Raw genomic sequence first — 23,002 nt, 5'->3', positions numbered from 1 at the left:
AAAGAGATTTATCGTAACGGAATCAAGAATCTGTTAGATCAATTAGTAAACTGATATATTCAATATTAAAACAATTATAATTATATAATATTTGATAAAATTAATTTTATAATATAATGAAAAGATGATTTTTCTTCGATCCGATAAGACAGTTTGATTTGGGTTTTATAACTATGATAAAATAATAATAATACAAAAAGGTAGAAACAGAATATGACATTCACACCCACCAAGAAAAGCATGAAATATACATTGAAAGGCTCTGAGCCGAAGAAAGCTCTCGTCGATGAGGTCCTTCTGAAGTCAAAAGGCCGGCCGAAGCTTGAACGCTTGCGGACATGCGCTGCGTTGTGTTGATGAAGACTTCTATTTCTGCTTCAAGTACTAGCAAACAGAAAAGAATCTGTAAACCTATGGACGGCACGAGATATTAAAGGAACACCAAGTACATTATGAAGTAGAACTAATACTTCATAATGTACAGACAAAGAGCAACTAGAAATCCCCAAGTTGGGTGCCGAGAATAAACATATAACTTAGATAAGTAATCAGCAATCGGTCCGTCTACACCGATGACAATTTTTCACTGATATCGTTTCAACTATTTCCTACCAGTAATATCTAGAAAGTAAAATGAGTTCAGTTTCAGCAGCACGGCGTTTGATCAAAGCACAAAAGCAGTTGAAAGGTATGACCTTGTTAACTTTCTGGTCGTGCTGCCGGAAAACTATCTCCAAGATAAAAACAGCTGCTCGAAATGAAATCGAATCAGATCCAGCGGTCGAGCCACACTCTTGCTTGGGAAGAGGTAATCTTTCTTTTCACAAACGTAGTCTAAGAACTCCATAAACAAACAGATCTGATCATGTCAAGTTAGCGACTTTGTAACCCTCTGTGCATAAGCTACTAAATGCAAACTGGAAAGTAGCCAGGATTTTATCCTATCATCACCTAGTGTTCAAGTCCAGCTCCCCAGCTTCTCGCCATTCACCTTGTTCTCCGGTGTCTCCATTCTCAGGTTCATTCTCATCATTCAAAAAATCCTCTGATGGCTCTTCATCCTCTCTTTGAGCATTTCCCCACCCATGAATTTCGTCCATGTTACCTGCCTGTTCTTGCCCCATATCATGGCCAGAAACCTCGTCACCAAGGGAACCAGCAGCGCCAGCCCTCACTGGGGCACGAACATACATTTCTGCATGGGCCTGGGCATCTGCTCGAGCATGTTCAGCCTGAACCATTGCCATCCGCATCTTGGCCTCTGCTGCTTCCCTACCAGCCTTCTCTCTGGATTCGATTTCTGCTCTTATTCCTAACAGAGCTTGCTTCTCTTCTTGCATTAAAAACTGCTCCATCATAAGCCTCTCCTCTGACCTGAATTCTCCTTGTGCTCTCTTTCTTGACATTATGTTGAAAGCAAGGACTTGTTTCTCAAACGTAGTGGTAAACTCTGCAATCTTTGTGAGAACGTTGTGGTCCCATTGCTGGATCCGTGAAAATATATGACCAGTGGTATCACTATCAAGGATCCTGTCATCTTCTTCAGCTTCATAATCAGATACCACATGGTATGGCAGCAGCCTAAAAAGTCAGAAGCAAACGATCAAATGAGTCCTATTTCTGGACTGCAAAATCAATTGATCCAAAGTCATGCAGTTTCCACATAATAAGCCATATGCTAGTAGTCGATGAAATGGTCCACAACAATAAAAAGCTCAGCAGCAAAAACTATTCTCAAAAAAGAAAAAAAAATAGAAGTGACAGATTTAAGTAGAATGCAAGTGCAATGAACACCTTAGAAGCTATGCAAAGTTATTAATTTACTGTTTTCTTAATCTCAGGTCTTAGAGCAACATAAACCAGTGATACAGAAGACTTCAGTGCAAGACAGTAATCTGATCTGTCAAAGACTTGATCATGGTAAAGATCAATAAAAAACACCTTTCACATAATGAGAATTCCAATTTATCTAGTCTTGTGGTTTCCTCAACAGAATGCTACAAGTCACTATATAAAAATAGTATATGACAAGTATTATAAAAATGAAAAACTAATAAAGTTAAAACAATATAATCCACATGCAAGTATAAATACTTCCAACGGTATTATAAACACCAAGTAATCCTTAAGTACACAACAAAAGTGTAAAGCTTCCCAGATAGTGATGCTGGAGAAAGCTGCAAGAAATGGATCCGCCGTATTAAATTACTGAAACAACATTTAATCTTGCCTTAATATCTTCCAATATCCCAAATATTTCTACTTAGCAGTTTAAACTATGGACCAATTACATATTAAACCTTGTGCCCTTTGTCTCTTACAAAGGTTTCTTCTCATGAATCTCTCTTTTTTATATAGCCTACTATCTTTAATCTAATTTGAATTAGCCACAATACAAGGTGATTTTATCAAAGTTGAAGTAGAACAGTTGTAAATGCATCTTACTCTCATTCCATGCTTCAATCTCACCTTTTATTTCAGTGCCTTAAGTCCATAATTCATTAGTGAAATCAAGTATATATCTCAGTGAAGACTGGCATCATCATTGGACTTAATGAGAAAGACCTTATTTTTCCCCGAAATATACATAGCTTGAGGTTAAGGTATATATGTGAACCATTTGCACTCATTTACAAAGCAAAATTTCTAGTTGTTAACATGCAGTATAGTCTGGGGAGAACGACCTAGATCTAGGTGCCCAACTAAATGCCTACAGAATACCTTGGGTTCACATACCTACTTAATCTCAAACACTTAAAATTATGTTAGTACATAATCATTTTCAGTAACTGAAGAAGTAATTATTGGAATACTACAGAACACTGACAGTAGAAGTCATTTTGGTGGCCAGTTATCCATGCAAACAACTTAGCCATGGTCTCTCCATATTTTTGGATAATGTCAAACTCTCAACAAACATGTGATACAGGAGTTAAGCAACAAGAAAAAAAGAGATAGGGAATGGAAGAGGCACACTAGATTGCTTTTGATCAAACATGTAGACTATAAAAACTTAACCAAACAACCAAACATTTATATATTATAATGCAGCCTGCTTGCTTTACCAAAAAATATTTGTTATTTGCTTTCTTAACCAATATTTCATTTGTTACGGTTCCAATAATGAAAGTAAGAAAGTTTTTTCCTTCTTTTTGTTCTAAAGACAAAAAGTAAGAAAGAAAGTGAATCCCGTAATTCCTCATCATCCAATCAAACCTCCCTATCGTACTGTCTCAATTAATAAGCAATTTGTATACAGACACTAAATTTAATCTTGCACAAAGTTGACAAATGTGGAACTTAACACTCAACACTTGACAGTGGTACTATGGAGATACTTGTTCAAAGAAGATACTAGAAAGATTAAATTTCAGAAATGAAGCAGCAAGATAAACCCTGAAGGTATTCTTTAATGTCAAGATAACTATAAAGGTTAAAGAAGATTAACATGATGAAGCTCACTGTCAAGAGATGTTTTGCATGAAAGATCATCTTAATGTAGTAACCATGCCCGGCACTCATATTATCTAAAAAAAATACCATGGTGTTCGAGCAATCTATTAATTTCCTAGGCAACACTGAGGATGTTGGATAAACAAGCTGAACCCAAACCCCAAAATTTACATCATAACAACAGATGTTTTGCATGAAAGATCATCTTAATGTAGTATCCATGCCAGGCACTCATATTATCTAAAAAAAATACCATGGTGTTTGAGCAATCTATTAATTTCCTAGGCAACACTGAGGATGTTGGATAAACAAGCTGAACCCAAACCCCAAGATTTACATCATAACCAACAAGAAAGGACATGATTTCTACGACAAAAGTAGCTTCACTAGAACATAAAGGATTCCCTATAATCTGGATCAGTTTATCACCCTAGCTTGGCCGGCTGTGTCTAATCCATAATTTCTTACTAAATTGGCCATAAAGATGCCACTAGCTTCCTTGTGGTACAAAAGATTGTCATCGTTGGTTAGAACAAGAAAAATAGCTGCTTTCCTGGAATTTAGAGAAATGCCTACTTCTTGCAATCTGGCTTGATTGTTACCTCCCGATCTGGCTGCCTCTCAGTAAACAAGATGCAAATATTGCTGCTAATTAAGCAAAATTCAGGAGACAGATGTTGAGTTCCAGTAGAGCCACCAACACTCTCTGCAGACGCCCCACCTATTCCTCCGTTATATCAATCTGTAGATCCTAATTTCCCCAACCCTTTTAAAACCTAGCTATAAACCGTAATTATTTCCTCTACCAACATCAAACTCCAAAATCCTCCTTTTAGAAGAAAAAGGCGAACAGGCAACGAAACCCTAAGATCGCAAGGGAGCTACAGATCTAAGATCCAACAGAAGAAGGAAAAGAAACGAAACCCTAGAAAGGGGGCATACCTGAGCACGGCATCCTCAACGGAGGCGAAGGGGCGTTTGAAGTCGGGGTTGCAAACCATCAAGGCGTCCTTCTGCGCCATCTCAATCTCCAAGGGGTTCCCAGGCCTCCCGACGCCGACCCCGACCCCTGTCGCCGCTGGCCTCGCCGGCTGGGACTGCGAAGCATGGTGGTGGAGGTTGGAGGAGGTAGGCGGCTGTGAGGAGGAGGGCTGCGCCGGCGGAGGAGTAGGGGCCTGGAACTGGAGGGATCGGAGGCCGGGGGCGCGGAGGTGGGCGTCGATGTTGGAGGGGAAGCGAGACATGGCCTGCTGCTGCTGCAGGAGATTATAAGGCGATTGGTGGTGGGCAGATGGCTGCGATTGCTGCTGCTGCTGTTGTTGCCGTTGCAGTTGTTGCTGTTGTTGGAGCTGGAGTTGCTGCTGCTGCATCAGGAAGAGCTGTTGCTGGTGCTGCTGCAAAAGGAGCTGTTGCTGATGTTGTTGATGATGCTGCTGCTGCTGCTGCTGCTGCTGCTGCTGCGCTATGGAATTGGCATTGTTGTTGCTGTTGTTGTTGGCCTCCGCCATGTCTCTTGGTCACGCTCGGTGCGGGATGCTTGTTTGCCACCGAGCGAGAAGGCCACAAAGGGTAAGGAGGGGGGTAAGGGGCTAAGGCACAATAGTAGGTGAAGGGACGGCTGGGATGATGGGATCTGTGCTGGGACGGACAGGATTTGATATGGTGGCGCCACATGAAGGGTGGATTAGCCGATGTAATGTCTTGGGGTGTTCATATTGGATACCACAGCCTCCACCGTTCTTTTGTTCTTGATTTGTGATTGGAATCCCCGTCTGAAATTAAAACTTATTGCAAAAAAAATAATTAACAAGTGAAATTAAGTATTTAAGATGATAACAGATATCGTATTTTGTTTGTTAGCTTGACGCGCACATGATCTCGTGAATACCGAACACCGCAGCAAATGCTCGAACCACCGTTCTCTCCTCGTCTTTTAAATGCCACCGCCTGGGACGACCTTTCCCTCCTTACATCAGATTCCATGGCGCTCAAGGCCGTGCATATCGACGACGTTACGCTCGACCAACCACCGGAGCCGCCGCCGTCGCCCTCTCCTCCTCCGCGTCCTTCCGCCTCCACAAATGTTGATCCCACTCGCCTCCCTCACTCGCCCTGTCACTTGGAAGTTGGAACGTCAATGGGATGAGTGGGGGCGGAGTGGGAGAATAAGGCGGAGAGTCTGGTGGTGATCGGGCACCGTGGGAAGGGGATCAACGCGCTGGCTTAGACGGACCCACGGCTGAGGGAGGTGAAGGAGAACTCGCTCCGCTCCTTCAACGAGGCCGCTCGATTCCCCCATCGACTTCGTGGAGTAACCATACCTCTATTGATCCAACCGACTTCGTAGGATTCTTTCGGGTGGTGATCGAGCAGCTTTCCTTGTCCACGAGAACCCTAAACAGAATAAAGCTCAAGACACTGAGTAAAGCAGTTGATGCGGAGCAAGACAACCTTGACGAGCAGCCGGGGGAGGCGGAGGTCGTCCGGGAACGGGCGGTGGCGTGACCGCTTGGAGGGTCACGGCCTCCGACGACCATGGAGAGCTTGGCAACGAAGAAAGCATGGGCGAGACCGGTCGATGAGGCTTTTTTTAAGGCCTCGAAGAACCGGGCCGGGCCGGACTAAACTTTGAGACCTTCAGACCACCTTGACAACCGGATTGTTGTGAGGACTCTGGCCCACGGCGACGACTAACCACGAGGGAGAGAAGAGGCGGTGCACTGGGCAACGGCAGGGAGAGGAGGTGACGTGCTGGGTGGTAGACGAGGTTGAGGGAGACAGCTACAACGAGATCGATGTTGCATTGGTACTATTGGAACATTAAATTTATCTTTTTATTCTTTTATTTTTATTAATAAAACTAATATTATTAAGATAAATAAATATAAATATTTTATATTTATAACTATAAGGATGTTAATATAATTTTTTAAAATATAAAGATAAAAAAAATAAATATGACATAATTAATATGTAATTAGTCCATCAAAATTTATGTGCACATTTGGGTCAAGTAGAATTTGCCCTTAAATTCAGTTCATAGTTCTTGTGACCTTCCAAGTTTATGGTCCAAACCTACTGATTGAAGCTTTTGTTGTTCTATCTGTTATTTATCTTGGTCAAGTCACTCATGTCCAAACAAGTTATTATTTGACATGGATTGATGGCCCAAGTTCTGTCACTGCAAGAGCCACACAAATAGCAGATTGTTTTCTTCTGCAAAGAAGAATTCATCAACTGTTGTTATCTTTCCCTAAGAGAAATTGACAGGTTGATGAGATCCATCACATTATAGCTCACAACTGTTGCTCATCCTCCTGAGCAAGGAACCTTTATGCTTGTATGCATGTGCTGCTTAGATCATGGGGACAGGGTGGTAGTAAATCCAGAAGCATTGACCCAAGTTGCATTGTGAGCTTCATTTAGTTATAAGAAATGCCTTGTTTTGTCAAACAAGCAAGCACAAGAAGCTTTTGCACACCAAGTTCTTAGTGGGAAGACTTGAGATATCTCCTTTACCTTTGCTGTAAACTATGTCATCTCCCCAGTCTCTTTGAAGGTTGGATCCACATTTGGTCAATGGTTTTAAGGGAAATTACTTTGCAAGATTGGGCAAAAGAAGATGAAAGTGACTTAGGAGAGAGCTTGCAATGACAAAGTACACTTATGTAGAATGAAACATCATGATAATTAAGATTACTGAGTCACTTCTCATTTTGTGACAGGCATAATAGCTCAAACATAGTAGCAAAAAAATTAGCTGAGGCAGGTTAAATGAACAATATTATTTCAATGGCCATGAAATTTTGTGATAATGCCAATTCACAATTTTTGAGTGCAAGGTGATAAAGGCTCCTAATGCAATACTGCAAATTCTAATAGATGTGGAAGGGAAAAAAAAAATTCTTAGCTATAAATTGTTCAAAACAGTTTGTCCTAATATGTAGCCTGCTTAATTAAAAAAAAAAAACTGTTCGCAGATTCGGCTGCCGTTTACAAATAAAGAATGTTGTTTTTTTTTCTCAATTACTTTTTCTGTATTTTACCAAAATATTGTACAATCTAGTCATCAAAGTTCAATCAATTCAAGATATTTGTAATTCCTCTTATTTGTTTTGGCAAGTCTATCATTCATGTCAAAAAGAGTTTTGAATACCTAACTGGCTGCTGTTCACTTTCAGCTGTATAAAGATAAAGAAGGTTTGGATTTTTATTTAGATTTTTTAGACTAACAGTGCATGATTTAAATTCCAATACAAAAAAAAACTTAGGCTCACAGGCAAACCAAGAAATTGAATAATGTTAGTGTTACTTGTCACTGAAAAATCTAAGTTCTGATCTGTGGCTCTACCAATCCTTGATTTTTGTTATGAAATCAATCAAAGATCAAGAAAAAAATATCAACAGAATTTGATGGGTAACACAGAAATGCACACTATAGCTATCCCGAAAATCCATCTCTGTTTCCAATTAAAGTTATTTCAAATATAGAATCATGATTCTCTGAGAGTTCCTTTTCTTTATGAGCCAAGACATGAGGGTCTGATGCTAGTGTTGCCCAACACGGAACACTAAAGAAAACCGAGAAGCAGTACAGTAAATTTTAATCAAGTTTCATATTCTTCTGAAGATTCATGCATTCCTAAAGCTATTTCTTACCTTGTTCAATGACACTTATCCTCCTAAAAGTCATGCAACCAAGGCTAATTATCACAAAAGTATAGGGGAATGATGTCATTTGTGGAAGCAGTTAGTCAAACTTGGGAGGAGGAGAGACATGAGAAACATGTCGCATAATCTGCAATGCCAGTCACCATCATGAATTCTGTCTTCCCTTATAATTCCAATTTTATGTTTGTCTTTTATCGCAAAGAAAGGCATTTTGATATGTGTTCCTTCCAAGGAAGAGACTCAAGGATAACTCCGACATCCAACATCACAAACACATGAACACACAGAAATCACAATTCCAACTCTTCTCTGATACCCACAAGTGGGACTGTGACGTTAGATGCTTCCCCAAAGGAGTAATCAAGAAAGTGAGAGCCATTGAAGCAGAGACTGAGAACCATAAAATGACTAAGACTTTAGGTAGCATAACAGTCACCAATTGATCACGAGAGTATCACCCTTTTCCGACAATGGCAGATCTGCTATCTCAGATTGCTTGGCTGATTCAACTAATGGCCACATCACTTTGGTTGATTCAACTACATGCTTGCTGCTTGCTGACTCATTCAACTGTAGATGCCTTGTGGATGGTGAATTGTGAGGTTGCAGAGGGGTAGTACCTTAACTTATCATGACACCTGATCCTGATATCTATCTATGCATTAAGCATGCCTCCTCTGTAATCAAGTTGTACTCAAGTCCCAGCAGATGTTCCACTTTAAGACTTGGACATGCTTCGATCCCTATCGAAAATTGTGATGCTTCTCTATGTAGGATGATGAAACAAGCCAACCTATTCATATGTTCATGTAGCCATGTAGGTAGGTAAGCTAGCCCTAAATTCCTTATGGGACAGCAGATGCTAGGTCCAAATTTTGACTCCGTGGAACACAAGAAATGCCCAATAGGGTTGATTTCACTTGCTTGCTTCAGTGGGAAAAAAAAGGACCCATTAGGTACTTGTTTGTTGTTAAGTACAAGAAACAAGAACAAACAGATAATTCTGAAGCAGAAATGCTTATCTGTGAAGCCCTATGACCCCATGCCCTATGTTACTTGCTGCCCCTCGTCCCACCATGTGCAATGCTCTACCCAATTCTCCCCTCAATGTATGAGCTTCTCCGGCTCTATCAATTGAAATAAACAAAGCAAGGGCAAGGCAAGCAAGAGAACGCATAAAAACGGATTTGTACCTCGTTGACGTCCTCTCTTCTTCTTCCTCCTCGGCCCCTCTTCGATCCCTGCACGCAAACCCCCTTGACCAGAAATAATAATAATAACAAGTTGTGAATTGTCTAATGAGAAGAAAACATCAGTAGCTACACTCATGTTTTACACGGCCGCATGTTGGCCGTAGATAGCACACCTCGAGCGCACTTGTTCTTCCCGTATCTCCACATTGCAAGTGGGACATGACATCTCTCCCTTTCCCCCCCTTCGTCTCTCTCTTGGCAAATGAACGGGATTGCCTTCCCCCTACGGCAGCAGCTGAGGCCATGCGATGTCAATGCCGCAGTTTCCTCCACACACGCATGTCGTTGCCTTGCGCTGCCACAGCTTTTCCCCTTTGATCATGTCGATTTCTGGTGGAAGTTAATGCCCTTTCTTCCACTGTGGTATTAGATATGTGGTTGGGTTAGCGTCATTTCCACGGTAGTGGCAAATTTGTCATTTTGCCCCTGTTGTCTGCGGTTTCGGAAGCAAGTAGGTCCACTAGTCCGTGGCCAATGCGTATCCGAATCACCATTTATGCCCTCTCCAAGCTACATATAACTACGCTTTGTGATGCGCGGGGATGTCTGATCACGGAAGATGGACGGGCGCGATTGGATCTTATGGCCCGAGGATGGTTTCGTCATAACAGAAAAATACAAAGGTTTTATCTCACAGGCCAGAAGGAGTCGTCGTAAGACTGACGTAATCATGAAATGACTACATTGCCCTTTCAGTCATCGCGAAATCTCACCTAAAAGTATGAAACTTGGTGAGGGTAATTTGGTCAATGACAGATCGTAAAAGAAGAAAAAGAAAACACACCCTTTTCCTTTTTTTTTTGTTATTTCGATGTGAAACATTAGTCTGATTTGATGTGCTAATTTACATCAAATATTTTTTTCAATATTTTACTATAATTAAAAGGAAAAAGTTCTTTATACATTGGTCTATTCAATTTGACTTCTTCTAATTAAAGAAAGCATTCTCCAGTTCCATTTTAATCAATGATTCTTTTTGTCTTCCTACATATATATATATATATATATACATACATACATATATATATATATATACATACATATATATATATAGAGAGAGAGAGAGAGAGAGAGAGAGAGAGAAAAAAAAAGAGAGGAGGAGGAGGAAGCTCTTTAAGTTTTGATGGGGTTTGTTGTTGGAGTTACTTCTCCTCCTGGAATTGCTCTGGCAGCAAGAAATATAGAAGAGGAAGAAGTCTTTTTTGCCCTGTTTCCTTCTTCTTCATCCTCTCAAGAGGAGAAGTTTCATATGACTTGATATGTTCTCAGATATGTTAATCGCTGTCACCAGACATGTTATTTATATTTGTTTAAGATGCGTCAAAGGTTTGAGTCCGGTTCACGCCACAGGAGTCGTCGCCTTGCGGCCGCAACCTCTCCTATAAAGCCCACCACCACCACCACCACTCCCTCACCCACATCCCCACCCCCACCCACGCTCTCGCCCTCTCCACCTCCTTGTCCACTTGCTCCCTGCACCTTCTTTCCGCTAACCGGACTTAGAAAAAGCATGAATCGACCTTAAGCTCGACAAAGAGAGACCTCGCTGTCGTTGGTGTTGCTGCTGGGTGCAGTAGTTTCTTTCCTCTGTTTCCTGGTTCGAGTTGCAGATGGACAGGAAGCCGAGTGCTGTTGCGAGGCATGGAGTGCTGAGGCTCCCACCTGGGTTCAGGTTCCACCCCACCGACGAGGAGCTGGTGGTTCAGTACCTTAAGAGGAAGGCCTTCTCCTGCCCATTGCCTGCCGCCATCATCCCTGAGATCAATCTCGCAAGACTCGATCCGTGGGACTTACCAGGTGCGTCCTATAGCGATCCTTACTGTACCTGTAGCGGTGACTGAAGCCTTGTCCTCGCGGTGCTCAGGTGGGTGCGAGGAGGAGAGGTACTTCTTCAATCTGAGGGAGGCGAAGTACCCCAGGGGTAGCCGGTCGAACCGGGCGGCGAGGTCCGGGTACTGGAAGGCCACAGGGAAGGACAAGCAAATCACGTCTTCCCGGTGCAGCCAGGTGGTCGTCGGGATGAGGAAGGTTTTGGTCTTCTACCGGGGAAAGCCCCCGACGGGGACCAAGACCGACTGGATCATGCATGAGTACCGGCTCGCCGGACCTGAGACTAGTCCCTGCATCTTCCCCCAAAGAAAGAACTCGACTCATGTGAGCTCTCCGTCTTCTTCCTCTTCGAGAATCTACGCTTTACCGGTGACTGTGTCATCTTTGCTGAGTCCTATGATGCTTATGATCACGCAGAGTTCGGTAGATCCGAGCGGCGACTGGGTGCTCTGTCGCATTTTTAGGAAGAAGAGGGCTACCAAGATGGAGGTCGGAACCGATGAAGCTGGTGAAGAAGACGAAGACCCCATCACACGTGATGGCTTCATTGATTTCATGGGGCAGAGAGGTGGCGATCAAAGTCATTCCACATCATGTTCATCCGGCTCGAGCTGCGTCACAGATCACTCCGATGGATCCAGCAGTACCGGAGAGGAAACCAGCTCTAGCAGATCACTTCCATAGGGACGAGAGGACTATCAAAATTCTCTGTATCAGTGTACAAAACCTCGAGTCTCCTCTTTTTTTTTCTTCGGAAGCCAAAGTCTAAATAATCTTTGAGCTATTGACTCTAGGATCTCTAGTCTTCTCATCCACTTGTAAGTGAGCTTTACGGAGCAGATGAACTGATGGTTAATGTGGAAGAAGTGTTCAGTGTTGATGCAGCCATGTGTCCCATTTTCTCCCATATTTGATATTCCCTCACTGTGGATGGCATCTGCCATGAACAGAGGATCCTATGCTGCAGCAGAGAGAGAGAGAGAGAAAGAGGAAGGAAAGGTGAGCAAGAAAGAGGAGGCATGATTCCATTTGGCTTGTGAAAGAGATGCCATGGGCCTCCGGGACCAGCTGGAAGAAGAAGGAGGGTGTGTGAGCTCAGATGCTAGTCAATGGCATCTGGGTCCCAACTTGGCCAAGAATATTTTGCTCAAGATTTTGCTTTGACATGAGGGAGGTGGAGCTCACATCAGATTGAGACCCATGATTAGTGTTGTGTTTAATGTCCATCTCCACTCCTGACCTGGTCAGATGGGGGCATCTGTATCAGAGTCTGTAGAACAGTGGCCTCACAAGTGACAACTATTATTCTACAGTCACAATATTAATTGTGGAATAGCTGCTCCAAATCAACCAAATAGTACAGAGTCATGAGATGCTGTATTGTATGTCTGGCTATACATTTGGGTTACTCTCTCTCTCTCTCTCTCTCTCTCTCTCTCTCTACCTCTTCCATGGACCACTCTTGTGATAACTTCTTCTTCTCCAGCCATCTGTGCTGATTCAAAAGCTTGGAACAGTCTGGATGAGGACATGGAGTGGACAATCATTTGGATGGTGTGAGCTACTGCTACTTTTAGTGATCTGATGGAACATTTATCCTGTGGATGACTCAATGATGCAACTCTCCTTGGTCCACAAACAGCTCCAATTTAAGGTCATATCCATTCTATTCAAGAGCTAATGGTGAAACTGTTGATGATCATATATCTCCATATAACTTCTGACACTGTGCTATTTTGCTGAATTCTGCAAACTTGGATAGACAATGATACTGCATTCACAGAACGCAACACAGTAAAAGGCTGGAACTGCTCCATGAAGGACATCCATGAGTGTTTGCTAGCTTCACGAACACACAACACGATCAAGCTGTGGTGGCAGCATGGGACAAGTAGCAAAGCTCCAAGCTTGCAGAAGGTGGAGGCACATGGGAGACTGATGCAGAATTCATTGCAGGCTGCCCAATACATTTGGCAAAGGCATCCATTGATTGCCACAACCAAAGTTTACAGAGATGAGGCAATTCTTAGCCAATCTCAACTTAATGACCCTAAAAAGTAGACACCACCCTCCTTTACAGGGATGAACAAAGAGTTCATGTGTCAGAACCTGACAAAAGCTGATCTGCAACCTCGATGACATGGTATCCCAGCTTACCTTGACTGCAACAATGGATGGTGTTGCAGTATTTTAAGGTCACACGACGAAGGAAACAAGATGTTTTGGAGGCTGCAATATTTTACTCAGACATGGCACAGGTAAGAAGAACAAGGAGGGCAAGCAATAATACATAAGCTAACCTATGAAGGTGGGCAGAAGAAGAAGAAGATGGAGGGGATCTGAAGCTGCCATGAACAATGCATGAGCAGTATAATTAATTGCTTACGTGATTCCCACGACATGAGGCTGAGATGTGCTGCCGCTTAGGGTTTCTTGTGTGTGTGGGTTTGGGATCAACATCCCACTAAGGGTTTGGGAGTTCGTCCACGACACTACCTGTGTGTTTCCTTTCTCCCATCCCCGGTTCAATGAACGCTCTCTTGTGCCCCTGCAATCCTCCTTGTCCCTTTCCTACCATGATAGCCAGATGATCTCACATCCTTATTCAACTGAATCACCTTTTGGTTTCGGCTTCTTCGTTCTAGAGGTTCTCGTGAAGCAGTCAATCCATTAAACATCAGGCTGGAGTTCTTTTATTGTCTTGTATTTGTCTTTGTCTGTACTGACCACCACCTGATGAGGGACTCTGAGCTGAACAAGAAAGAGAAGCATCACACTGCATGCCTTCATCATCCAGTTGAGAATTAAATGAATGGTGGTTGTAATAGCCATCATCAGTATGCCGAAGAAAGGAAAAGAAGAAGAAGAAGAAGAAGAAGGTGTAAGCATAAAATATATAATTATGCTATATCTAAAATATGAAAATAATTTATATGTCAGGATTGAAATCAAATGTATAAATCTAATTTAACGCGGAATATGTGACTAGATCATTTCTCCTCTCTTCTTATGCTTTTCACAGGACTTACTGAGATTGATAGATTTTTGGGGAGAACTGAAATCCCTCAACGGAAAGGTACGTTTGTATGTAATGTGCCAATGCTCTCTCAACCCCAAGAGGTCATGTCCTTTTATAGAGGGTCTACGATGAGATCTCAAAAGATTTCCTCGGAACCCAATTAGTTATTATATTATATTATATTATATATCTTATTCAATTATAAAAGGGTCACAAAAACCTAACATAAGGTACTCATAAAATTAGAGATATTGGGAGTATAGAGATCCTATCGAGCTTTGCCTTCTGCTTAAATGTACCCATAAAATTAGGTTATCATTTGTCTTGTATTTATCATGACGAATGAATTACGATGAGGATTATGGAATTGATGAGCCTAATTCATCTTATTTCAAAAGTTTAGGATTAAATAGTTCTATACAACATTAGGAACAATTTGAGGCTGGCTTTATCAAGGGAATCCAATCCCAAATCAACCACAAGGCTCACTTATACTTACCATGAATCTTGATCTAGAGGAACATGTTTGACTTTTGAATGGGAAACAAATCATCAACATTCTTTTTCCTATTGGTGTAATTTTTTTTAGGAAGATTAGAAAGTTGGTAAATTTATTTTTATTTTTTTTTGAGAAAAAAAGTCTCTTGCAAAAAAAAAGACAAATATAATAATCATCGTAATTTCGTCGGATTAGGTATATATATGTCACTCTCATGGGTCATATAACCTTACTAAACCCTTTTTTAAAGTCCTAATATTAATTAGTGGAATATTCATAACTTGCCAAAAAATTGTGATCTAAACCCACAAATTTACATTATATCTAATTTGTAAATCAGCTAATCCTAAATTCCATGACTTCATGTGTTCATCTCTCCTCAACTTTATATTTTAATATATATATATATTTTTTATAAATTAATTTTCTTAAATATCTCATCAATAAAAAAAATCATAAACCCAATCAATCGAGTCTAGACAGCTCTTGGCCTAACCCTCATATTGACATCTACCTCAAGAAATATTCTTTAAATCCCTTTGAGTCAAACACTGATCTCATTAGTATTATTCATAAAAATTCTCAAGAACTCCTCATTAGTTATATTTTTTTTGCTGCGAACATTAAGACTTAGAGATGATATTATCATTAAAAGAAATTTAATGATAATAAATATTTTATCATTAAAATATCATAACTAAATCTTTTAAATTTACAGATTAGTCAATTTTTTTTGCTAATATTATTATGAATATTTTGGATTATGTAATTATAAATTATAATTATAATAAATAATATTTTCATGGACAAACAATATATTTAAATATCTATTAAATTTAAAGAGATAAACGATCCGAACCGTCGATTCATATGTAATCTGGACCTAGAATTGCTTGATCAACGATTGAGATGAGTGTTACACGGAGACCTGCGTCTTATTCGTGGGTGAAACCTAAACCTAATTCGAGCGAACGACGACGTCTTCCTCCGACGATTGGCGAACAGCTTCCCTGCACAGGCGAACCTACGGCGCTGTATTCTACTCACGGTAACTCTCTCTCTCTCTCTCTCTATCTCTCCTTCCCCTTCACGACAACCTCTCTCTCCCTCCTCCTCTCGGCTGTCCTCGCCATCTCCTCCTCCGTTGTCGTTCCTGAAGTTCTCCTCCGCTGTCTCGTTCTCCCCCTCCTCCACTTCTCGTCTTCTCCCCGGCAACTCCCGTCCCTCCTTCTACGCCCCCCGCGCCGCCCGGCGCTGTCCTTGCCTAGTCTTCCTCCGCCCCCTCCCTCCGAGTGCGACAGCCTCTCTCTCCATACTCCGACTCCTCCGAACCTTACAGCCCCCGGCTCCATCCTCCTCCTCCCCAATAGCAACAGCGCTCAATGGCTAGTGCGCACTAGCCAGGTAGTCTATTCTGTCTCCCAGATAACCCTCGTTGGTTTTCTTGCACTTCCATACTTTTCACCCTCTCCAGGTAGAGATCAACTATTATACTTCGTTCTAGTTTTTGTTTTCGATTCAATATGTATGCTTGACTTAGTGTGGTGCTAATTGGCCAGATGGCGGCGAATCAAGAAATCATGGATAAGGATCGATTGGTTACTACAACCGAGCAGGTAAAAGTTGAATCTTAACGCCTTTGTTGTTAATGTTTGATTGTTTCTGTCTAAATCGTGGGGCTGATGATTAACGGAGGCCTGTATTTCCAGTGAAGTCCTCGGCTGATAATAAAAGAATGATTATTTATGTATTTGTCCTCAATCTTTGGTCTAAATTGAGGTTGATTTTTTGTGATAGCTGCAAATTATGTTCTTTAGATGTCATTGGTACCAGTCCTTTTCTCATTTAACATGTTTTGTTGTACCTTTAAATCTCGCCTTCTTGTTGGAATCAATGTGCAAAATTTTCTTTTGCGGAGAGTGTTTGTGAATATTCATGAATCTTTGGTTAGCTGCTTGTTGATTGTAGAACTTACGGATATACATTGCTATAAGTTCTTCAAACAAGGAGTTACTTATTATTCTTTCTTAATTTACAGGATATGTCTGATGAGTTGAACTTGAAAACAAGAAAATATTTACGTGGTGATGGTGCTAACTTGGAGGTATGTTATTCTTATCATTTAATTTGAAGCTTGTTTTCTTCTCATATGTAGATTTTGCTATATTGACTTTTCATCTTTTTTTTCTTTATGCCTCAGACTTTACGAGATAAAAAGTTGAAGGGCCAGCTTGCTGTTAGGGAAAAATTATATAGCCAGTCTGCAAAAGCTGCTGCCAAGGCAGAGAAGGTTCAACTGCGATATTTGTTTCTTTCACTAGATTACAACTTAATGCCAATGATTTTGTAGCTACATCTAGTGAACTACTTGGTGCTCTACAGTACATATATCATTTTGAAATTTAGCAGATTGTGAGGCATTAATGATTGCTAACGAGCTATGTTTTTTTATAGATTAGTTTAAATTAACTTAGGTTGCATGACTTGACACATAAGCAGCTTGACTAACATGCCATGTTTCTATTGTGCATTTGCTTTGGTAGTGACCTAGTTTATTCCATGAATTTTGAAATTTTACTTGGCATTTTGTTTTTTCTCCTTTTCCCAAGATTGCTATCTCCTACCTTTTGCTGCTGGAAGATGTTAGTATAAATTTCTTTTTGCTACAGAATCATGAATGATTTTCTGTGTTCTATTTCTTTCAGTGGCTAATGCCTACAGATGAAGGCTATTTGGAACCTGAGGGTTTAGAGAAAACATGGATGGTCAAGCAGGAGTCTATAATTCGTGAAGTGGATGTTATAAGTTCAAGAAAGCCATTCGATATGATTTTACCTGGTAAAATTTGCTTTTTCTTGTTTGTAACTAAAAGTCAATCTGGTACTGAAATACTTTCAACCCTTGGATTACACAACTGTTTGTGACATCTCTAATTCGGGTGTCGTCTGTCTTTCCTTTTATTATATTGGTTATATGACGTGTCTGTTGTTATTCTGATTTTCTTTCGCCTCTTCAAATAGCCTTTGTTGGATAATATTTTATGCCCAAGTTGTCTTTTGCTCGATGATGTCCAGAATTAGGTCCATATAACCTCGAATATGCATCAAGCGGACGCTATATGTTGGTGGGAGGACGTAAAGGCCACCTTGCTATGATGGATATGATGACTATGGATCTGATCAAAGAGTTTCAGGTTTGTCTTTGGTCAAGATTGCCCTCAATCTTTCATTGATAAAGAACCCAAACTGATATGCATGCATCTAATATGTTTGGAGTTTGATTTCATGTATGTAATATGAGATAGGGAAGATTAGAATATATTATCTTCTTTCTTTGGAAATACTACTTGTGAGGTTTGCAAACTGAGAAAGAATGACTAATGGAAGTTATCTTATAATTCTGTGATACTTCTTTAACTTCATAAAAAACATACTCAAGCAAAGAATTATCCACTTCATCACCATTGATAAGTATTATTTGAATATACCTTGAAATGGACACAAAAATGTGTATGATCTTGTTTCCCGAGGGAAGCAAAAACAGGTGTCTGAGATACATATGTGATATTTACTTTAAACATGTCGAATGTAATTCACTACTTCACTCAGGCAAGCTGCATTTAGGCGTACATATAATGAACATCAGTTTGAATTTGTGATTTAATTATTATTATATAATTTCTACTGAGCCTTAGGTTGATAAATTTTCTCTTTTTCAGGTTAGGGAGACTGTTCGTGATGTTGTTTTCTTACACAATGAGCAATTTTTTGCAGTGGCTCAGAAAAAGTAATCTCTCTTGAAGTTTCAAATTTAAGAATAATGTACTTGCTTACCTCATTTGGATGATTAATTTTTCATTTGTAATAATTCTTTTACTTTCTGAGATCCAGATAGTGACAAAATAAGCTTGATCACTCTGATAAACCTTCCACAAGCTTATTATATCAGGGAAAGTTACAGTGAACAAATTCTTTGAAACCCATTTTATTTATGAGAGAATCTAGACTGTTATATTTGAGTTGCAATATTTTCACAACAGAAGTTTTTAAATTTTAAGAGTAAAGATAAATCTAGATTGTAGATCTGTCATGCAAGAATTATTACCATGGGGGTGAAATGGATAATAGGAATTGATCTTTAATTCATTTAGAAAACAACTATTGAATGGATGGTTTTCTGAAATCTTAATTTCTTTAGTCAGCATCATGAATATGTTGCCTCTAGAAACTTGGATAGGATATCTGCATCTGATACGAGCAATGTATGTTGCACATGCATAGCCAATAGTAGAAATTTTGGAATTTCAACAGTATTGAGGTTCCACTTGTTAAAAAAAGTGTCAAGGTTGCATAAATCCTGATTTAGATTGTTGATTAATCTGTATAAATTATTAGATGGAGATACTGGTGCAGTTTGAGAACATCAGATTTCTCAAATCAGGGTGTATTATTTGATATGTATCGTGTGATAGATCAGGTTCCACCTGTTATTGGCATAGATGCATAATCTGTGAACAGAATGCACAAATATAGGGAAATGCCAGTAATTTTTAAGCTATAGAGAGTATGAAGATCCTGCATAGCATCTCATTGAAGGCAAATTTCAATCTTGAGGTAAAAATGGTCAATTACTTGCAATTCCTAGGTAAATTGGCCAATCTATACATTAATTTTGGTGTGATGTAAATCAAGATATTATTTTTTTGATCTATCATGAACTTATTAAAAACAATTGAGTTATGATTGATCATTTAAATGTCTTGCATGGTGTGCATGCATTTGCGCATGTGTTTGCTAAAGTTTCAACACAATTATCACAAAATATACAGACCTCAAAATCAGTACTATAATTAAGCAGTTGTTAAGTGCCTTGAGTGATGCATGGTCTATACATTTATATTTTGAGTGTGCAACGAAAGGATCAAACTAGTTTGTGTTGCTTTCCTGTTTGTGTAAATCAAGTAAATATTTGTTTAAGATGTTCACATCTTACTAAGATTCAATTTGCTCACATGCTTAGGACAAACACTAGTTGCAAAAGTTTCATTGACAATAATTTTCTCGGTATCATCACAAGCCATGTAAATTTGTTTATATATAGATTCTTCCAAGTATAACTGCCCAAGGCTTTGTCATCCTGTTTTTTTGCATTCGCTGGCTACTGTAAGATAATATCAAGTAAACATCCTTGTCAATTTGTCAATGCAGAACTGTTGGCTTGGAAATCTGCACTTTTGCTTTCGGTGTTTACTATGGTGTTTGTGTTCATGTTACTGTTACCATCTGAACTAGTGATATTAATTATCAATATGCTGGTCTTAAATTTGGCAGGTATCCGTATATATACAACAGACATGGTACTGAAATACACTGTTTAGAGGTAAGGCTTTGTGAACATGGATTATTGTTTTGACTTCTATTCCGAGGGGCAAAGTTTGTGTTTTTTTCTCGTAAACCTTTTACAACTTAAATTTCTGTAATTTCAGTTGCATTGAGGTTGTAACTTTCAGTCAACAGATTTTATTGCTTCTGCAGCTCTTGTTCATCTAGATAATGCTAAAGCATGACATAATGTTAGTCAACAGATTTTATTGCTTTTGCAGCTCTTGTCCACCTAGATAATGCTAAAGAATGACACGATGACTGAGATATAATTTGGCTATTTTTAGTAGAACTTCCAACACTAGTCGTGAATGCAACTGTTTAGTGATACTTGCCTTCACATTCTAAATGAAAATTTGTCTATTATATTTTAATACAGTGCTTATCTTTTCGGTTGATACTATGATAGGACTTCACTCATTAACCACAAAATGCCTGCTGTTCATTTAGTATATTGTTTTGTTGGTCGATGGAAGTTACTAACTGTTGTTTTGAATCTTAGGAGCATGGTGCACCTTTAAAGCTTCAATTTTTGGACAAGCATTTCCTCCTGGCATCAGTAAACAAGTTTGCACAACTTCATTACCAAGATGTGAGCACGGGTGTGATAGTTGCCAATTACCGGACGGGTCTTGGCCGTACTGACGTTATGCGGGTGAACCCTTATAATGCTGTCATTGGTTTGGGCCACTCAGGTGGTAAAGTCACCATGTGGAAGCCCACAAGTGTGAAACCCCTCGTCACTATGCTGTGCCATCATGGTCCTGTCACTGCAGTTGCCTTCCACAGTGGAGGCCAACTAATGGCCACAGCTGGTATGGACCGCAAGATCAAGTTGTGGGACCTCAGGAAGTTTGGTGTAGTCAATACATACTCGGGGCATGCTCAGACCATGGACTTCAGCCAGAAGGGCTTACTTGCCATTGGAAATGGATCTCGAGTTCAAGTATGGAGAGACTCAGGGAATCAGGAATATGAGAAGTATATGAGCCATGCTATGGTGAAGGGATATCAAATAGGAAAGGTCTCTTTCCGACCATATGAAGATGTCTTGGGTATTGGTCACTCAATGGGCATCTCTTCCATACTTATTCCAGGATCTGGTGAGCCTAACTTTGATACTTGGGTTGCAAACCCGTATGAGACCACGAAGCAAAGGAGAGAGAAAGAGGTTCATGCTCTTCTCGACAAGCTTCAGCCAGAGACCATCATGTTGGAGCCAAGCAAGATCGGCACTGTGAGGCCACCAAGGAGAAAAGAAAGACCGACCAAAAAGGAGACTGAGGAGGAGATGGAGACTGCGGTTGAGGCTGCCAAGAGCATTACGTTCAAGAAGAAGACCAAGGGCAGGAACAAGCCAAGTAAGAGGGCAGCAAAGAAGGAAGAAGAGGTTTTCAAGGCGAAGAGGCCATTCTTGGAGCAACAAATGAACAATGATAGACCCTTGAAGAAACAACGAATAGCGGAGGCTGAATTGCCGAAAGCACTGCAGCGGTTTTCTCGTAAAAAGGTGTCATGATTTTGGGACGGGCATTTCACTTGCAGCAATCAATAGCTACTTCGATCGAACCCTGTTGGCAGTTCTGAATTTGAGTTGATAATGGTTCCAATCGCGATTTGAATTGGATGGCCAATCATACCAGACTCTCTCGATCCACCTGCATTTGGAAATTTGGTTTTCCTTTTGATCTTTGTAATTTAATCAGCTCTGATGCAGCTGGAAACTCTTATTACCATTTTGCTAGATTTTAATTAGAATCATCTCTTTTTTGGAAAAAAAATTCTAAGATATGGATCTTGAAGGATGACCCTCTGATGTGAGGACAATGGTTGGGGAAGAGATGGTGGAATGTAGATGGGCGGGTTCCCCTTTTCGGTGTTATGATGCAGCTTAAATTTCTTTTAGGGTTTTCCTGAGTCAAATGTGTTTATACTTATAAAGCTTCTGAGTTCTGATCATGAGTTATTTTCTTCTGTCATTTTTGTACATGGTATGCCTTTCTACATTTCATCATTAGAATGCACTTAAATTTTGTAGTTTGTATGTCGTGGCTGGTTCTCCTCATTGCAAGTAGTGCTAGACATGTCCAGCACTTGAGCCATCATATGCATCCAGGTGATTTTTCTATATATCACAATTGCACTTCATCGTAATAGTCATGACAATCTCACATCATATATTTTTTTCAGGTGGCTCGGTGTACTCGAAGCCTACGAGGTTAGCTCTTGAGAGGGGCCTTTTTGGTTTTCTGATATTACCTTCATATTTAATTAGTGGTCCTCATGGTTTTCTTTGCTTCAACTTAATTTGTATTTTTCTGTTATAGATGAAGTGCTTATGTTGTGAATGTTGCTTGTTTGTGTTCTTTAACATCATGCATAAGTGAAAATTGCAGGGAACTTAAGGCTGCTCCTAAGGGCCTCCTTATCGAATGTGGAGTAGGTCATTTGCTTCTGAGAATGGTACACACTTGCATATGCTTATCTTGCCTGCTTTTGCAGCATTAGAAACTATCTCCATTCTCCTGTGACTTGTTTGGAAACAAAGTATGTGAATTGGAGGAAAAGAAAAAGCTCCAGGGGACTTGGTTGATGCTATTGTTCCCTTCATGGGTGAATCTATTACTGATGGGACTTTAGCTACCTTCATGAAAAGTATGTACTTCGCTCTTTGCTTCATGCATATAAACATGGTTGTTGATGCTTATGCAGGCATCCCGTCATGCATATACATATGCTGTCAACCTCAAAGTTTCCTGAAATAACTGGTTAAGTTTGATAAACAAAGTCGAAAAATCATATTTTTTTGGTTCTGTGATATCTAATTGTTCCTATCTGAGACATTTAGGGGCAAGTTCTCGTAAATGCATGTAATGTGCTTGTCTTTTTACATTCC

The 23,002-nt window shown here is 40.2% G+C and overlaps 3 protein-coding genes across 4 annotated transcripts; 2 read left to right on the top strand and 1 right to left on the bottom strand.

Annotated features, from left to right (window-relative positions):
• Positions 1–230: 230 nt before the first annotated feature.
• LOC135641160 (SWI/SNF chromatin-remodeling complex subunit SNF5-like) lies at positions 231–5,847 on the bottom strand. 2 transcript variants are annotated; one of them, XR_010497592.1, is made up of 3 exons: positions 4,396–5,237; positions 696–1,581; positions 231–384 (listed from the first exon to the last, which is right to left on the bottom strand). XR_010497592.1 is itself a non-coding variant. In XM_065156261.1 (3 exons), the coding sequence occupies exons 2-3, from the start codon at positions 4,959–4,961 to the stop codon at positions 948–950; spliced, it is 1,200 nt and encodes a 399-aa protein (XP_065012333.1). In that variant the 5' UTR covers positions 4,962–5,225; positions 5,326–5,847; the 3' UTR covers positions 511–947. The 2 variants fall into 2 exon arrangements, 1 of the variants encoding a protein (XP_065012333.1); XM_065156261.1 differs by lacking the exon at positions 231–384 and adding an exon at positions 5,326–5,847 and having other exon boundaries at positions 511–1,581; positions 4,396–5,225.
• Positions 5,848–10,787: 4,940 nt separating this feature from the next.
• On the top strand, positions 10,788–12,091 carry LOC135641161 (NAC domain-containing protein 83-like). Its single transcript, XM_065156262.1, has 3 exons — positions 10,788–11,174; positions 11,242–11,531; positions 11,625–12,091. The coding sequence occupies exons 1-3, from the start codon at positions 10,988–10,990 to the stop codon at positions 11,889–11,891; spliced, it is 744 nt and encodes a 247-aa protein (XP_065012334.1). The 5' UTR covers positions 10,788–10,987; the 3' UTR covers positions 11,892–12,091.
• A 3,582-nt stretch (positions 12,092–15,673) lies between these two features.
• On the top strand, positions 15,674–22,080 carry LOC103987986 (probable U3 small nucleolar RNA-associated protein 7). Its single transcript, XM_018828248.2, has 9 exons — positions 15,674–15,773; positions 16,285–16,341; positions 16,764–16,829; positions 16,926–17,015; positions 17,431–17,563; positions 17,800–17,918; positions 18,444–18,511; positions 20,056–20,104; positions 20,609–22,080. Exons 2-9 carry the CDS (start codon positions 16,285–16,287, stop codon positions 21,623–21,625), a joined length of 1,599 nt encoding a protein of 532 aa, XP_018683793.2. The 5' UTR covers positions 15,674–15,773; the 3' UTR covers positions 21,626–22,080.
• Positions 22,081–23,002: the final 922 nt, after the last annotated feature.

The sequence above is a fragment of the Musa acuminata genome, chromosome BXJ3-6, assembly GCF_036884655.1.
Source record: "Musa acuminata AAA Group cultivar baxijiao chromosome BXJ3-6, Cavendish_Baxijiao_AAA, whole genome shotgun sequence".
Lineage (NCBI taxonomy): Eukaryota > Viridiplantae > Streptophyta > Magnoliopsida > Zingiberales > Musaceae > Musa > Musa acuminata.
Note: the sequence above shows the minus strand (reverse complement) of the source record. Positions and strands in the feature narration are given on the sequence as shown.